This window comes from Giraffa tippelskirchi, chromosome 1 (genome assembly GCF_054371585.1).
Source record: "Giraffa tippelskirchi isolate mGirTip1 chromosome 1, T2T-mGirTip1v1.2.pri, whole genome shotgun sequence".
Classification (NCBI taxonomy): Eukaryota; Metazoa; Chordata; class Mammalia; order Artiodactyla; family Giraffidae; genus Giraffa; species Giraffa tippelskirchi.
The window spans coordinates 196,508,339-196,521,544 of record NC_137275.1 but is presented as its reverse complement, the minus strand read 5'-3'; the positions used below and the strand labels follow the sequence as shown (position 1 = coordinate 196,521,544).

Sequence of the window (13,206 nt, the reverse complement as noted above, 5' to 3'; positions counted from 1 at the left end):
ATATGCTACAGGACCATGCACCACATATTTGCTTCTGAGAAGTCTTTTTCTACAAAGGAAATGTCCACAGGGGGTCACCTCTTGTTTGAAGCCTTTTCTTATCCTTCCTCCTTCCCCTGCCCCCACATGACTCAGCACTGGCAGCAGAATTAATTACTTTTTGCATTTCAATCTCCATTTTGGGCTTCCTTGGTGGCTCAGACAGTAAATAATCTGCCTGCAATGCAGGAGACCCAGATTCACTGTTTAAACCTCTACCATGGTTTAATACGGTCTATGAGCTTCATGATTTAAGAAGACCTAGATGTGAATTCTAGCTTCTTCCACTAACTGGTTGTGTACATTTGGGTCTCAGTGTGCTCATCTCTAAATTGGACACAACAACCAGAATGATCAGAAAGAATTTGTATGCAAATCAGAGCAGATAGGCTGCAAACAGCAGCCTCCTAGGTAAGTGTATGCAGCCTGTTGTCTATACAGGTTGCTCTAAGGGACGTTGGAAACAGCCCTTTGTAGTGAACATTCCTGATTGGCATGCTGTCTTCAGTCTAGGCTCCAGACAGTTATGCTAGGTACCTTTGGAGAGTCCCAGGGCACAGTGGCCAGGGTCTACATTGGCCAAGTCATAATGTCCATTTGCACCAAACTGCAGAACAAGGAGCATGTGATTGAGGTCCTCTGCAAGGCCAAGTTCCCTGGTCACCAGAAGATGCACATCGCCAAGAAGTGGAGATTTACTAAGTTTAAGGTGGATGAGTTTGAAAACATGGTTGCAGAAAAGTGACTCATCCCAGATGGCTGTGGGGTCAATTACATCCTTAATTGTGGCCCTCTGAATAGTGGGCCCTGAACTCATAAGAGCCTTACCCTCCTTACTCACACCCACCAATAAATCCTACTTTCCTGTCAAAAACAAAAAAAGAAACAGTGCAGATAAAGAACTTAAGACAAACCTGGTGCATAGGAAGTGCTCAGTCCCTGGTAGCAATGAATAGTAGTGATCCCAGTAGTCATCCTTGTTTCAACATCACTGTATAAGTACAATTTGGGCCATATCAATAGATTTTTTACATACACTTGCTCACATGTCTTTCCTCCTAGGTTGCCTAATCCCAGAATGACAGGCCCCTAGCTTGTTTGACCTTGTTTTCCCAGCACCAAGCACAGGAGCTTCATAAAAGTTGATTGAATTTGTGAATGAATTGCTTTTGCCCACGATTACTATTTTCAGTCTTTTTTTTTTTAACTTTCTAGACAACTTATAATCCTCAAACAGTCAACAAATGGCAGTTTAGACTTATTTCCAACTGTCCTTCCCTTGCAAGCTATTTATCCAGTCAGTAACACTGACAGATTTGAAATTCCCCTCTGGCTAAAAAGATAAGCCAAATGAGCTCACAGGGAGAGAAAAGAAGTGCTTGGAAGGAGAGCTTTACTTATGGTTAAGTAAACTCACTCAATCCTTAGGAATGAGAAGGGTTTGTTTAGTATTGTTTCTTCTTATCTGACTTGCAACACTTCAAATTCAGTTAATTTCAAAATTTTATTTGTGCCTATTGATAATATCTCATGGACTCTCAAGGTGATGGAGTGAAGACCCTTACTAGGTTTGATGGAATGTATGAATTTTGTATGTTACACCAACGCATGCTTAAAGGAAGCTTCCATTTGTCGAGGTCCCCACGGCTCCCCTAGAAAGCCTGTATATTAACAACTATAACAAATGTAAGGTATATGATCGCCAGTTGTTTACTAAGTGACAGGCACTTTCTAGATGCTTTACCTATGTTCATAATTCTCAGATTAGTTTCGAGAAACAGACATCAGAGAATCAGTAACACTTTTAGTTGCAGATGAGAAAATATTTGACTTAGTTTAAGCATTAATTTTCCCATACAACAACAAATATGAAGATGGATGGCCAAAGACTCATTCAGCAATTCCATAATGTCACCAAGAGTCCTTCAAGCTCTTTCCAGACATTCCTCCCACCATTTTCAGCACATTGGTTTCATCTTGTGACTGATACCACATGGATTCAAGATGGCTTCCAGTTCTCCAGGCATCATGCCCACCAGTGGCCACCCAAGTGGGAAACAAGGAACAAATTCCTGTTTCCTCTTGAGGCTCTGACTTAAGAATTTCCTTACCACTTCTTTAGGTAGAAGCTTAAATTATTTTTGCTCATCCTAAAAGCACTCACTGGTGAAGTATGGGGTTTTCATTGCCGTCTTCTATCAGAATTTGTCTACTGGGACTGGATCTTCCCTGAGTTTGAGAGATCTCTGCCAGTTACCTGAACCCAAAATCTAGGTTCCATTGACACCAATCCCAAATGGAATAGAAGAGTGGAGAGTTCTGCCAAAATGTGGTCCACTGGAGGAGGGAATGACAAACCACTCCAGTATTCTTGCTGTGAAAACCCCATGAACTGTATAAAAAGGCAGTCTTCAACACCACCACCAAATTAAGAATATTTGAGGCTTGCAAAAAAAAAACAACAGGAAAATCCTTAGGACCAGGGCATTTCTGAAAAAGCAAATAAGGAGAAGAGTAAAGAGAAATAGTATTTTTTTTATATACCTACTATAAGCCAGGAATTGTGTTATTTACTTTGTCTCAATAAGATTTAGAGCAATTGATTTTTCAGAGAAGGGTCCAGAGAGGTTAGGTAATTAGCCCAAGATCACACAGTATTTCAATGTGATACAGTAATTTGAAACCAGGTATTCTAGTTCCACAGCCCATGACCTTTGCATGTAACTGCCCTGATCTTTTGTATAAACACACAAAATGAGATGTCTGGAATAGAAATGTATACCAGGAGGTAGAAAGTCTGAAATCAAGCAAAGGTTTGCTGGAGGAAGGGAAGTAGAGAGTAGGTGGTTGCCCAAGAAGCCCTTCATTCCTCTAATTGCCTGGGTTTATGTTTTCAGATTGCATCAGTTGTCTTACTGCCCACTGATTGGTCCCTCAGAATCATCTCTGCTTCTGACAGTTTCCCATAAATCTGTCCAGATCCAAATTCTTTCTTATTTAAAAGGAGCCACACATTTACAGCCACATGAACAACTTGATGGCCATGGGATGTGTGGGGACTGGTAGAATAACTGAGGTCACCTACACTGTGTAATTACCTACACTCATCTTCTCAGAGATGTCATCTGGATTTGAAAGCGGAAATTAATTTTGAGCTGATGTATGTTACAAATGAATTCTGCAAACCTCTTACTGTCTTATGTAATTCTTACTGCCATATGTAATTCTCTAATACTAGGGATAATATAAGTGATAAAAAGTTCCAAAGAGTAAGCATCAAAGTATCTTTTAAGAAGTTTCAATGGGGATTAAGAACAAGGAGAGATCCATTACTTATCAAAGCTGTGCAGATAAGTAAAGCTTCAGAGGCAGGCAACTTTGGTTTGGTTTGCCCACTCTGCCACTCACTGGCTTAAGATGATCAACTTATTAATCTGACGTCCTTAATTGTCTAAACAAGACTGACAAAACTGACCTCTCCAGTGTTTGTGACCATGAAGTGAGGCAAAATTCAGCACACTGCCTGGCATACGACAGGCCCACACAGTTGTCGCCTTCCTAGTTTCCCTCCTGAATTGGCACATTTCTGCCCACTCAGACCAGGACTAAAAAGCCAGCCTGCCCCAAGGCTGAGAATCAGATGAAGAAAAATGAGTAAAACCAAAGCCCCTTTCAGCATTTGGTAGTCATCAATTAGGAGCCCCTCATGTCATAGGTCAGAGCACGACATTACGGCTAAGGGAAGCCAGTTGGTCTAGAAGTGGAAAAACCGTCCAGCAATTAGGAAAATTTATAGATATTTCTCAAAACTCCTTGAGTCCTGGGCTGGGGAAAAGTGTAGTGGTATGTGTTTTATCAAAGGCTCAAATAAACCCAGGTCCCATCAGAATCACTGCTTAAGAGATGTAAGAAGACAGGGAGAGAATGAAAAGCAATGAAAAGACAATGAAAAGAAATATTTCGCAAGTTTTATTAGTTGGGATGGCGGGCAGACATGCACTCTATTTTTCTGTCTGCTCAGGCAAGCCTCTGCAGACCAGAGGGAGATTCATCCTCCCCTTGTTTGTTTTATCCTCAGCCTCCAAAGGAAAGATTTTAGAGATCTTGCTTTTTCACAGACGTGGATATTGTCTCACTCTGTAATCCAGAAAGCAGATGTTTTCAACTCGCTCTTGGAAATGAGAAGTGAATGTCATTTCTTTTTTCTTTTCTTTCTCTCTTTCTTCATACAGAAATTTTTGCACAATTTAAATATATTCTATGCAGAGAGTATTTCAATTCAGGGCTTCATTTTGGCTTTTTCTTTCCTTGCATAGATTTCCAATTTAGTAGGGATACTGTAACACTTTGGCACAAATAGCAAAAAAAAAAAAAAAAGTTCTTTTCCAGGACGGAATTGTTTGTACTTTGTCTTGATGGTGCCACCTGACCCCCCTGGGAAGGGTTGGATTTCTGCACATCCATCACACCCACAGAGGCCGTGTCAAAGCCCAGCCCAACCTCTCTTTTGCACATGTATGGCCGGTTATTCACTACATGTAGGCTGAAGATGAGAGCCTGAGGTGGAAAAAGTGGATTCCTGCCCAGCCGCTCAGGACACTGACCCTTTTGTGAGCCAACTCTCCTCTCTTGTTCCTGTAACTATGACATTCCATCACTGTTCAGAGTCGTTTCAAGTGTGAGCTTGTAAGGTATCACTTCTTCAAAAATTCTAGCCCATAACCACTAGCTTTCAGATGTGAGGAAAAAGATAAGTGTGTAATAAAGCCAAACATAACAATTAATGCATCAGGATTCCCAAGTGCATTTTGCAATAGCAGATTGTGTTGCAGCTGATGTCAGAGCTGACGTGTTGTTAATCCAATAAAAGTGCACAGGGATTTCTCTAAACCTTGGCTGGGCACACATGAAAATGCTATCAGACCATTTGACATTTTGTTTGAGTTCATTGTTTATCATCTTGAAAGTACTCCAGCTTGATTTATATATATATATCCTTTAGGAAATTCTTCCCTTACCTGTTGAAGTCAGTATTCTATAAATTCTTAAAGGAGAAAAGGTTTAGCTGATCAGAATGAGAAAGGTAAGTAGGTCTGGAAATTCCCTGTGAGGCACCAATGCCAGTGTTTCTTGGTATTGCTTAGGCTAAGAACTTGGATGGAACGGAGGAATGAACCAAACTATTGGGATTTTTTTGTCTCTGAAATCAATGAAGGCATTCTTGGCTATCATATATGATAAAAGCATTGCAAGTGGCTAGATTCCCTTTAGTACCTTTCTCTAATTAAGCCAGTTCTGAAATGTGTATTGTACACAAGCAGAGTACCAGGGATTGCACACTGGTCCCCTTGGGCCCTGTGGTAGGGTGACAGAGAGGGTGTGAGACGGTAGAGCATATGAAGTCAACAGTGTGAGTGTGCTGTCTAAAGGGCAGCCACGACTCCACTCCCATGGGATTCAAGTGTGGCAGCATTTTCTGATTTATTTTTTCCAAGAAAAGTCGAAATCCTGATGCTTAAGTGGAATGGTTAGGGGAAACACTGAAACCATCTGCGCCATACCCAGGCAAGATAGTAGCCACTTGCATGAGCTGTCTTAACAACAGGAGGTCTTGGTAAGGATCATGGGACTAACAAGCTACCACGAACTAGCAGAATTCAGGAAATGTCAAAAGGAGACTGGAGACGCTAATCCATGTGCCCTACCAACCTTCCAGAATCCTCCTTGATGAAATCCATCTTGGCTGAGCAATGCATGAACCAGCAGGAAGGACCTTGTGTTAGAATGATTGGCCATAAAACTCAAGACTGTCAGCCATGTGGCAGAGGAGTCCTCCTGGGTTCCCTTAGCCTGTTACTCCACCCAGGCACCCCTTCTCAATAAAGTCTCTTGCTGTGTCAGTATGTGTGTCTTCTCAGACAATTCATTTCTGAGTGTTAGACAAGACCCCACTCTCTTGGCCTAGAAGGAGTCCCTCTTCCTGCAAAAGAATCTTTAAATGTTGGAAACGAATTCACATTTAAAAAAAAATTCTATGTACCAGTAAAAGCATCTGAGTGTTCAACTCAGCTCGTATGATATCAGTTTTAACCTCTGCAACGATTAGGACTTGGGCTTTTGTCCCATACAGCCCAGCAGTCTGGGGTTCCATGGCTGGGGAGTCACAATGACCTTTCCCTCACGACATCCGAGAGTCTGTCAGTCAGCCTTCTGCATGGAGGATGATCCAATCAGAGGGCTGCTTTCCCACAATCCATCTTGTGGGCCGTCCACCACAGACAACAGGGCATTGACTAATTACATAATTGTTTGTTTCCTGTGAGTGTTGTAGCAAGTTACCACAAATTGAGTAGCTTGAGACAACACAAATTAAGTGTGACAGGGTTCTCACTGGGCTCAATTCATTCGAGACAGGGCCGTGTCCCTGTCTGGAGGCTCTTGAGGAGAATGTGTTTCCCTGCCTTTTCCCGTTGCTTGAGGCTCCCGCCTTCTTTGACTCATGGCCCTTTCATCCATCTGCAAAACCAACAATGACAAGTGGAGTCCTCAGGTTATATCACTTTGACTTTGCTTTCCTCATCACATCTTCTCTGACTCTTAACCCTCTGCCTTCCCTCCATTTCTGAGGATCATTCTGATTATGTTGGGCCCACCTTGCGTGCATGAGTGCTCAGTTGCTCAGTCATGTCTGCCTCTTTGCGACCCCGTGGGCTGTAGCCTGCCAAGCTCCTCTGTCCATGGATTATCTAGGCAAGAATACTGGAGTGAGTTACTATTTCCTCCTTCAGGAGATCTTCCCGACCCAGGGGTTGAACCTGTGTTTCCTATGGCTCCTGCATTGGAGGCACATTCTTTACCACTGAGCCATAATCTTCCTATTTTAAGGTCAACTGACTGGTAATTTTAATGCCCTGAAGGATGAATATGGAACCAAGTGTTCTCAATGTCTGCTTTAAATGTTTGGTTTTCCAGAATGTGTACAATGGCCCTACTCACCTTTCACAACTCCTGTACAGTAAGTCCCCTATATATGAACAAGTTGAATGATTTCTGTTCTGAGAGCAGTCGTAAGTCCAATTTGTTTGCTAGCACAACAAAGTTAGCCTAGGTATTCAACTAGCACAATCAGCTATATAGTACTGTGCTGTAATAGGTTTACTTTTCATACAAATAGTACAGAAAAAGCAAACAAAAAATAAAGAAAACATTTTTAATCTTACAGTACAGTACTTAGAAAAGTATAGTAGTACAATACAATAGCTGGCACACAGGGACTGGCATCAAGTGAACAGGCAAGAAGAGTTACTGCCTGGAGGAGGGAGAGCAGGTGGGAGATTGTAGAACTGAATGATCTTCAGCAATGAGAGATGGAGGGCAAGTTGCAATTTCACTCACTCCTGTTGTTGATGGAACGCAGGTTCGAATCTTTGAACATTCTCAATGTGAGGGTTAGTCCCCCAATGGTTCAGCGATAAAGAATCCGCCTGCAACGCAGGAGACAGGGGAGATACAGGTTCCATCCCTGGGTCAGGAAGATTCCCTGGAGGAAGAAATGGCAACCCACTCCTGTCTTTGGCCAGAAAGTCCCACGGACAGAGGACTTTGGCAGGCTACAGTCTACGGGGTTGAAAAAGAGTCGGACTAGACACAGCAACTGAACACACACACTCACACATACAACCCACTCCTGTCTTTGGCCAGAAAGTCCCACGGACAGAGGACTTTGGCAGGCTACAGTCTACGGGGTTGAAAAAGAGTCGGACTAGACACAGCAACTGAACACACACACTCACACATACACACACATTGGCATGAAGGGGATTTACTGTATATCACAGGGCATTTCAGGATGACATTTATTCAGTTATTTTGCATTTGAATCACAGGAAATTTTCTTCAGTTATATTTGTTTTCCCTACTCTTTTGAGGCTCATACCTCATCACTTAGCAACTTGCTTTCTCCTTTGCATGAAAAAGACAAAAGTTTCAGGTAGTAAATGCTATTTCCTGTCTGCTCACTTTAAATTCCTAAAACCAAAGACTTGGTTTTAATATTTTTGCCTTTTAAAAAAAAATAATTTACTAAACCCTTATTGAATGGCTTCACTATCTATAACACTGTTAGATCTGGTATGGGCAGACTAAGAGGCTATTCCAAAATGAATCAAGTGCCCTCTCATCCTCAATTCCCTTATCAAATGTATCAGTTGAGTAGTAGAGGTGACAAATGAGGAAGGAAGACTGGCTGTTGGAGAACTGAGAGTGCTCCACAGGATATGCAAGTGAGACATGAGTTTCAAAGTGCCAAATGAAATGTTGCTCTTATTATCTGATTTTCTGCCTTACAATACCATTTCAGGGCTATGATGGAAAGGAGAGAATATTTCAAGTTGAGTGGCAAGTTGAAAGCAGGATGGGAGGTCAGAGTCAGCACTGCAGGTGGGGACAAGGGGACAATCAAGGATGGGGCTCCCTTAGATTTCATCTCATTTTGCCTTGTTTTTGGCCAATGCATGCATGCATTTCAGTGGTCCTCAAAACTTTTATCATGATCCTGTGTGCATGTGTGCATGCTAGGTCACTTCAGTCCGACTTTTTGCAACCTTATGGACCATAGCCTGCCAGGCTCCTTTGTCCATGGAGATTCTCCAGGCAAGAATACTAGACTGGGTTGCCATGCCCTTCTCCAGGGGATCTGCACCGAGGGATCAAACCCATGTCTCTTATGTCTCCTGCATTGGCAGACAGGTTCTTTACCACTAGTGCTACCTGGGAAGCCCCTATCATGGTCCTAAATACACGATGAAATACAACTTGTAAAATTCAAGAGACAAACATAGCCTATCAGAATAAAACCACAAAATTATTAACATTGGTTGTCACTTTGCAAATAGCTTATTGTATCAAAATTATTTGAAAAGAAGTTTGTCTTGTCATCTAGGAGAGACTTTGAGAAAGAAATGGATTCTGATTTACCTCGTGTTTCCAAACGAGTCTTGCTAAGCAACTTAGCACCTGTTTAATATGGACATGATTTGAATTCTACTCTGTACCCCTTTGCTTAATATCATAAAAATACATTACTAGGTAAGACTTGGCTCCCATGAATTCCACCACCTTGTGTTCTGCCTGTGATTGTGTGATTATGTATAAAATTAAACTTGATAATCAGCTGACCTTAAGATAAAGGATAGTATCCTGGATTACCCAGGTAAACCCAAGGTAATCTGGCCCCTAAGAGCAGATGGGAAGACAGAAAGATGAAACAGAAGAGACAGAGGAAGAGGAGATGGGCAGCCTGAGAAGACTGATGCCATTTCTGGTTCTGAAGTTTAGGGATCATGTGTAAGAAATGGAGAGAGGGTTTTAGAAACTAAAAGCAGCCCCAGCCAAACGGCAGGAAGGAAACGGGGACCTCAGTCCTACAACCACATGGTACTGAACTTTGTCAACGATATACATGAGCTTAAAAGTGGATTCTTCTCCAAAGCTTCCAGAAGAAACACAACCCTGCTAACATCTCGATTTTAGTCCAATGAGACCAGTGTCAGACTTCTGACTCACAGAACTTGAAGGTAATAAATTTGTCTTATTTTAAGTCACAGTTTATGGTAATTTTTTAATGGCAGCAATAAATAACTGAAGCAAACACCAGTTGTAGCTTCCTCAAAATCCTTTCATAACCATTACACTCTTGGTTTTTTCCTTATCTTAGCAATGGAACAGCTATTGCTCTTTCCCCTCATCCTGCACTCATAACATGAGATTCATAATAATATTAGCCTTATTTCCTTGTCAATATCCTACCTGAAGCAGTTGATTGTAAGTTCCTTGAAAGTAGGGAACAGGTATTAGTCATCTTTATCTCTTGTTTTGTAAGGCTTAGGAGAAGTTGTTCATTTCTACCAAAGAGATATCTGAAACTCACTTGAGGGAGAAGGGGAAATAGGCCCAATCAGAGGAAATGCTTTTCAGTCTGGGATCTACAGTGGGAAATCTGACAGTCAAGTGGGAGTGCTTAGCTCCAATCCACTTAACCCAAAGAAGAACAACTACTATAGGAATGTAGAACAACTACTATAGGAATGTAGACAGCTGAATTCAGGGAGTGAAGACAAGAACAAGCATGTTGGGAGCAGTGTGGGAGAGATTACCTAAAATATCTGCTGGTGGGAGATTCACCTATTGAGCCCTTTGGGATGTGATTGGCTTGACTTGAAGGATCCAGGGCAGTGTGGGTGATATATATTCAGAGAATGATGCTTCTCTAGCTGGCAAGTGATATACATCTCTGGACCACTATTGAGATACAGCTTCCAGCCAAGGTATTATCTCTGGACTTCTAGAGATTTAACTCCACCTACAAAGAATTCTAGAGCTAGATTTATAGTGGGCCTTGCATTACCTTACTTTGTTCCATGATCTAAGTCTAAAACTTCAAAAATAATGTGTCCTACCCACTTCAATCTCCCCCTCCAACTCCCTCCTTCACCCCCGCCCCCCACCTCACATGAGCACTTGATTTTCACTTGGAAAGTTCTATTGTAGAGCCCACCTTCCTTTTGGATCTCAGCTAATTCCAAGGGCCCTTTCGGTTCTTTCTCAGAAATGCAGATCGCCACCTAATCAAACTTTTCAGCTCACCAATTCCAAGTTAGCCTCTCCAGCCAAGTTACCCCTGGAAATGTATTTTAAACTCTTTTTAGCAGAGAGAAATATTTGGATTTTTGCCTATTTTGCAAAGGCTGAGAGTCAAGTTACAGACCCAGAGCTTCTGTTTTTTTAATATTATGTGTCTGTATTATTTAAACATACATGGAAAATAGTATTTTTCCCTAACAAACTAAAGCTTGCTGGCGCCAGCACTGCATTGGTGACTGTGACCATTGTGTGGGTCGTGTCACCAGGATGCAGTCAGAGGCCTCAGTGAAATAGTCTGAGTGCATGGAATGGAGCCAGATTGGGACATGGAATGTGGGCCTTCCCTTTGCTTTTGTGGAAAGGGATAATTAATGACTATACAAAGACTTTCCATTAATTATTCAAATGTGGCATCCTCTGTCTCTGTGCAGGTCCTGGTAGGCTCTCAGATACTGAAATGTTATTCTCCTTATATTGGTGGAGATTCTTTTCAATTAAAGGACTTTTCCTTCCTCTAATCTTTTTTTTTTAACTTTAAAAAACATTCTTAGCTCATGTATCTAAGGCATGTAAGCTTACATGTGTTTTGTGATGTTCCATATTTCAAAAGGAAAAGAGTGAAATCCTTTCAACATATTTTCCAAGCATCTCAACTGAGTAACAGTCTATTTTATCTTCCATGTCTGTGAATAGTTTGCAAGTGAAGGAGTCTGTTACCCCTAAATTTCTTATAGCATCATTAACATAGACTTCACTTGGGAGTTGATTAACATTTGAGCAGCAGCTGAACTGGTTTATAGTTCCACAGTCCAGAGAGGAAAAGTTAGCTTAATAAATTTATAATGTAAAAAAAAAATCAGAGACTTTTTAAAACCAGTTAAGAAAACAAGCTATTCACAATCACTTTAGGTGAATCATTAACATTCTAAGTTCTAATAACAAATTTATTAATTTGCTTCATTAAGCCAGTCATTTCAATTTTCCCTGATAGTAAGCTCCTAAACAAGACCGGGAGCTGACTGTGGTTCAGATCATGAACTCCTTATTGCCAAATTCAGACTTAAATTGAAGAAAGTAGGGAAAACCACTAGACCATTCAGGTATGACCTAAATCAAATCCCTTATGATTATACAGTGGAAGTGAGAAATCGATTTAAGCGACTAGATCTGATAGACAGAGTGCCTGATGAACTCTGGATGGAGGTTTGTGACATTGTACAGGAGACAGTGATCAACTCCATCTCCGAGGAAAAGAAATGCAAAAAAGCAGAATGGCTGTCTGAGGAGGCCTTACAAATAGCTGTGAAAAGAAGAGAAGTGAAAAGCAAAGGAGAAAAGGAAAGATATTCCCATTTGAATGCAGAGTTCCAAAGAATAGCAAGGAGAGATAAGAAAGCTTTCCTCAGCGATCATTGCAAAGAAATAGAGGAAAACAACAGAATGGGAAAGACTAGAGACATCTTCAAGAAAATTAGAGATACCAAGGAAACGTTTCATTCAAAGATGGGCTAGATAAAGGACAGAAATGGTATGGACCTAACAGAAGCAGAAGATATTAAGAAGAGGTGGCAAGAATACACAGAAGAACTGTACAAAAAAGATCTTCATGACCCAGATAATCACAATGGTATGATCACTCACCTAGAGCCAGACATCCTGGCACGTGAACTCAAGTGGGCCTTAGGAAGCATCACTATGAACAAAGCTAGTGGAGGTGATGGAATTCCAGTTGAGCTATTTCAAATCCTGAAAGATGATGCTGAGAAAGTGCTGCACTCAATATGTCAGCAAATTTGGAAAACTCAGCAGTGGCCACAGGACTGGAAAAGGTCAGTTTTCATCCCAATCCCAAAGAAAGGCAATGCCAAAGAATGCCCAAACTACTGCACAATTGCACTCATCTAACACATTGTAAAGTAATGCTCAAAATTCTCCAAGCCAGGCTTCAGCAATGCGTGAACCGTGAACTTCCAGATGTTCAAGCTGGTTTTAGAAAAGGCAGAGGAACCAGAGAGCAAATTGCCAACATCCACTGGATCATCGAAAAAGCAAGAGAGTTCCAGAAAAACATCTATTTCTGCTTTATTGACTATGCCAAAGCTTTTGATTGTGTGGATCACAATAAACTGTGGAAAATTCTGAAAGAGATGGAAATACCAGACCACCTTACCTGCCTCCTGAGGAATCTGTATGCAGGTCAGGAAGCAACAGTTAGAACTGGACACGGAACAAGAGACTGGTTCCAAATAGGAAAAGGAGTATGTCAAGGCTGTATATTGTCACCCTGCTTATTTAACTTATATGCAGAGTACATCATGAGAAACGCTGGACTGGAAGAAGCACAAGCTGGAATCAAGATTGCCAGGAGAAATATCAATGACCTCAGGTATGCAGATGACACCACCCTTATGGCAGAAAGTGAAGAAGAACTAAAAAGCCTCTTGATGAAAGTGAGAGAGGAGAGTGAAAAAGTTGGCCTAAAGCTCAGCATTCAGAAAACTAAGATCATGGCATCTGGTCCTATCA

At 41.4% G+C, this 13,206-nt stretch overlaps 1 protein-coding gene and 1 pseudogene across 1 annotated transcript in view; one reads left to right on the top strand and one right to left on the bottom strand.

The window, feature by feature from the left end:
• The first annotated feature begins 414 nt into the window (after nucleotides 1-414).
• Nucleotides 415-508, top strand: LOC145521821 (small nucleolar RNA SNORA70; annotated as a pseudogene).
• Nucleotides 509-5,498: 4,990 nt separating this feature from the next.
• LOC145538740 (uncharacterized) overlaps nucleotides 5,499-13,206 on the bottom strand; it is a 46,883-nt gene continuing 39,175 nt past the window's right edge. The window contains exons 3-4 of the mRNA XM_081571316.1: nucleotides 6,693-6,785; nucleotides 5,499-6,555 (exon numbers count right to left, since the gene is read on the bottom strand). Coding sequence (XP_081427442.1) covers nucleotides 6,436-6,555; nucleotides 6,693-6,785 — 213 coding nt within the window. The 3' untranslated portion in view covers nucleotides 5,499-6,435. The remainder of the gene's footprint in view (nucleotides 6,556-6,692; nucleotides 6,786-13,206) is intronic.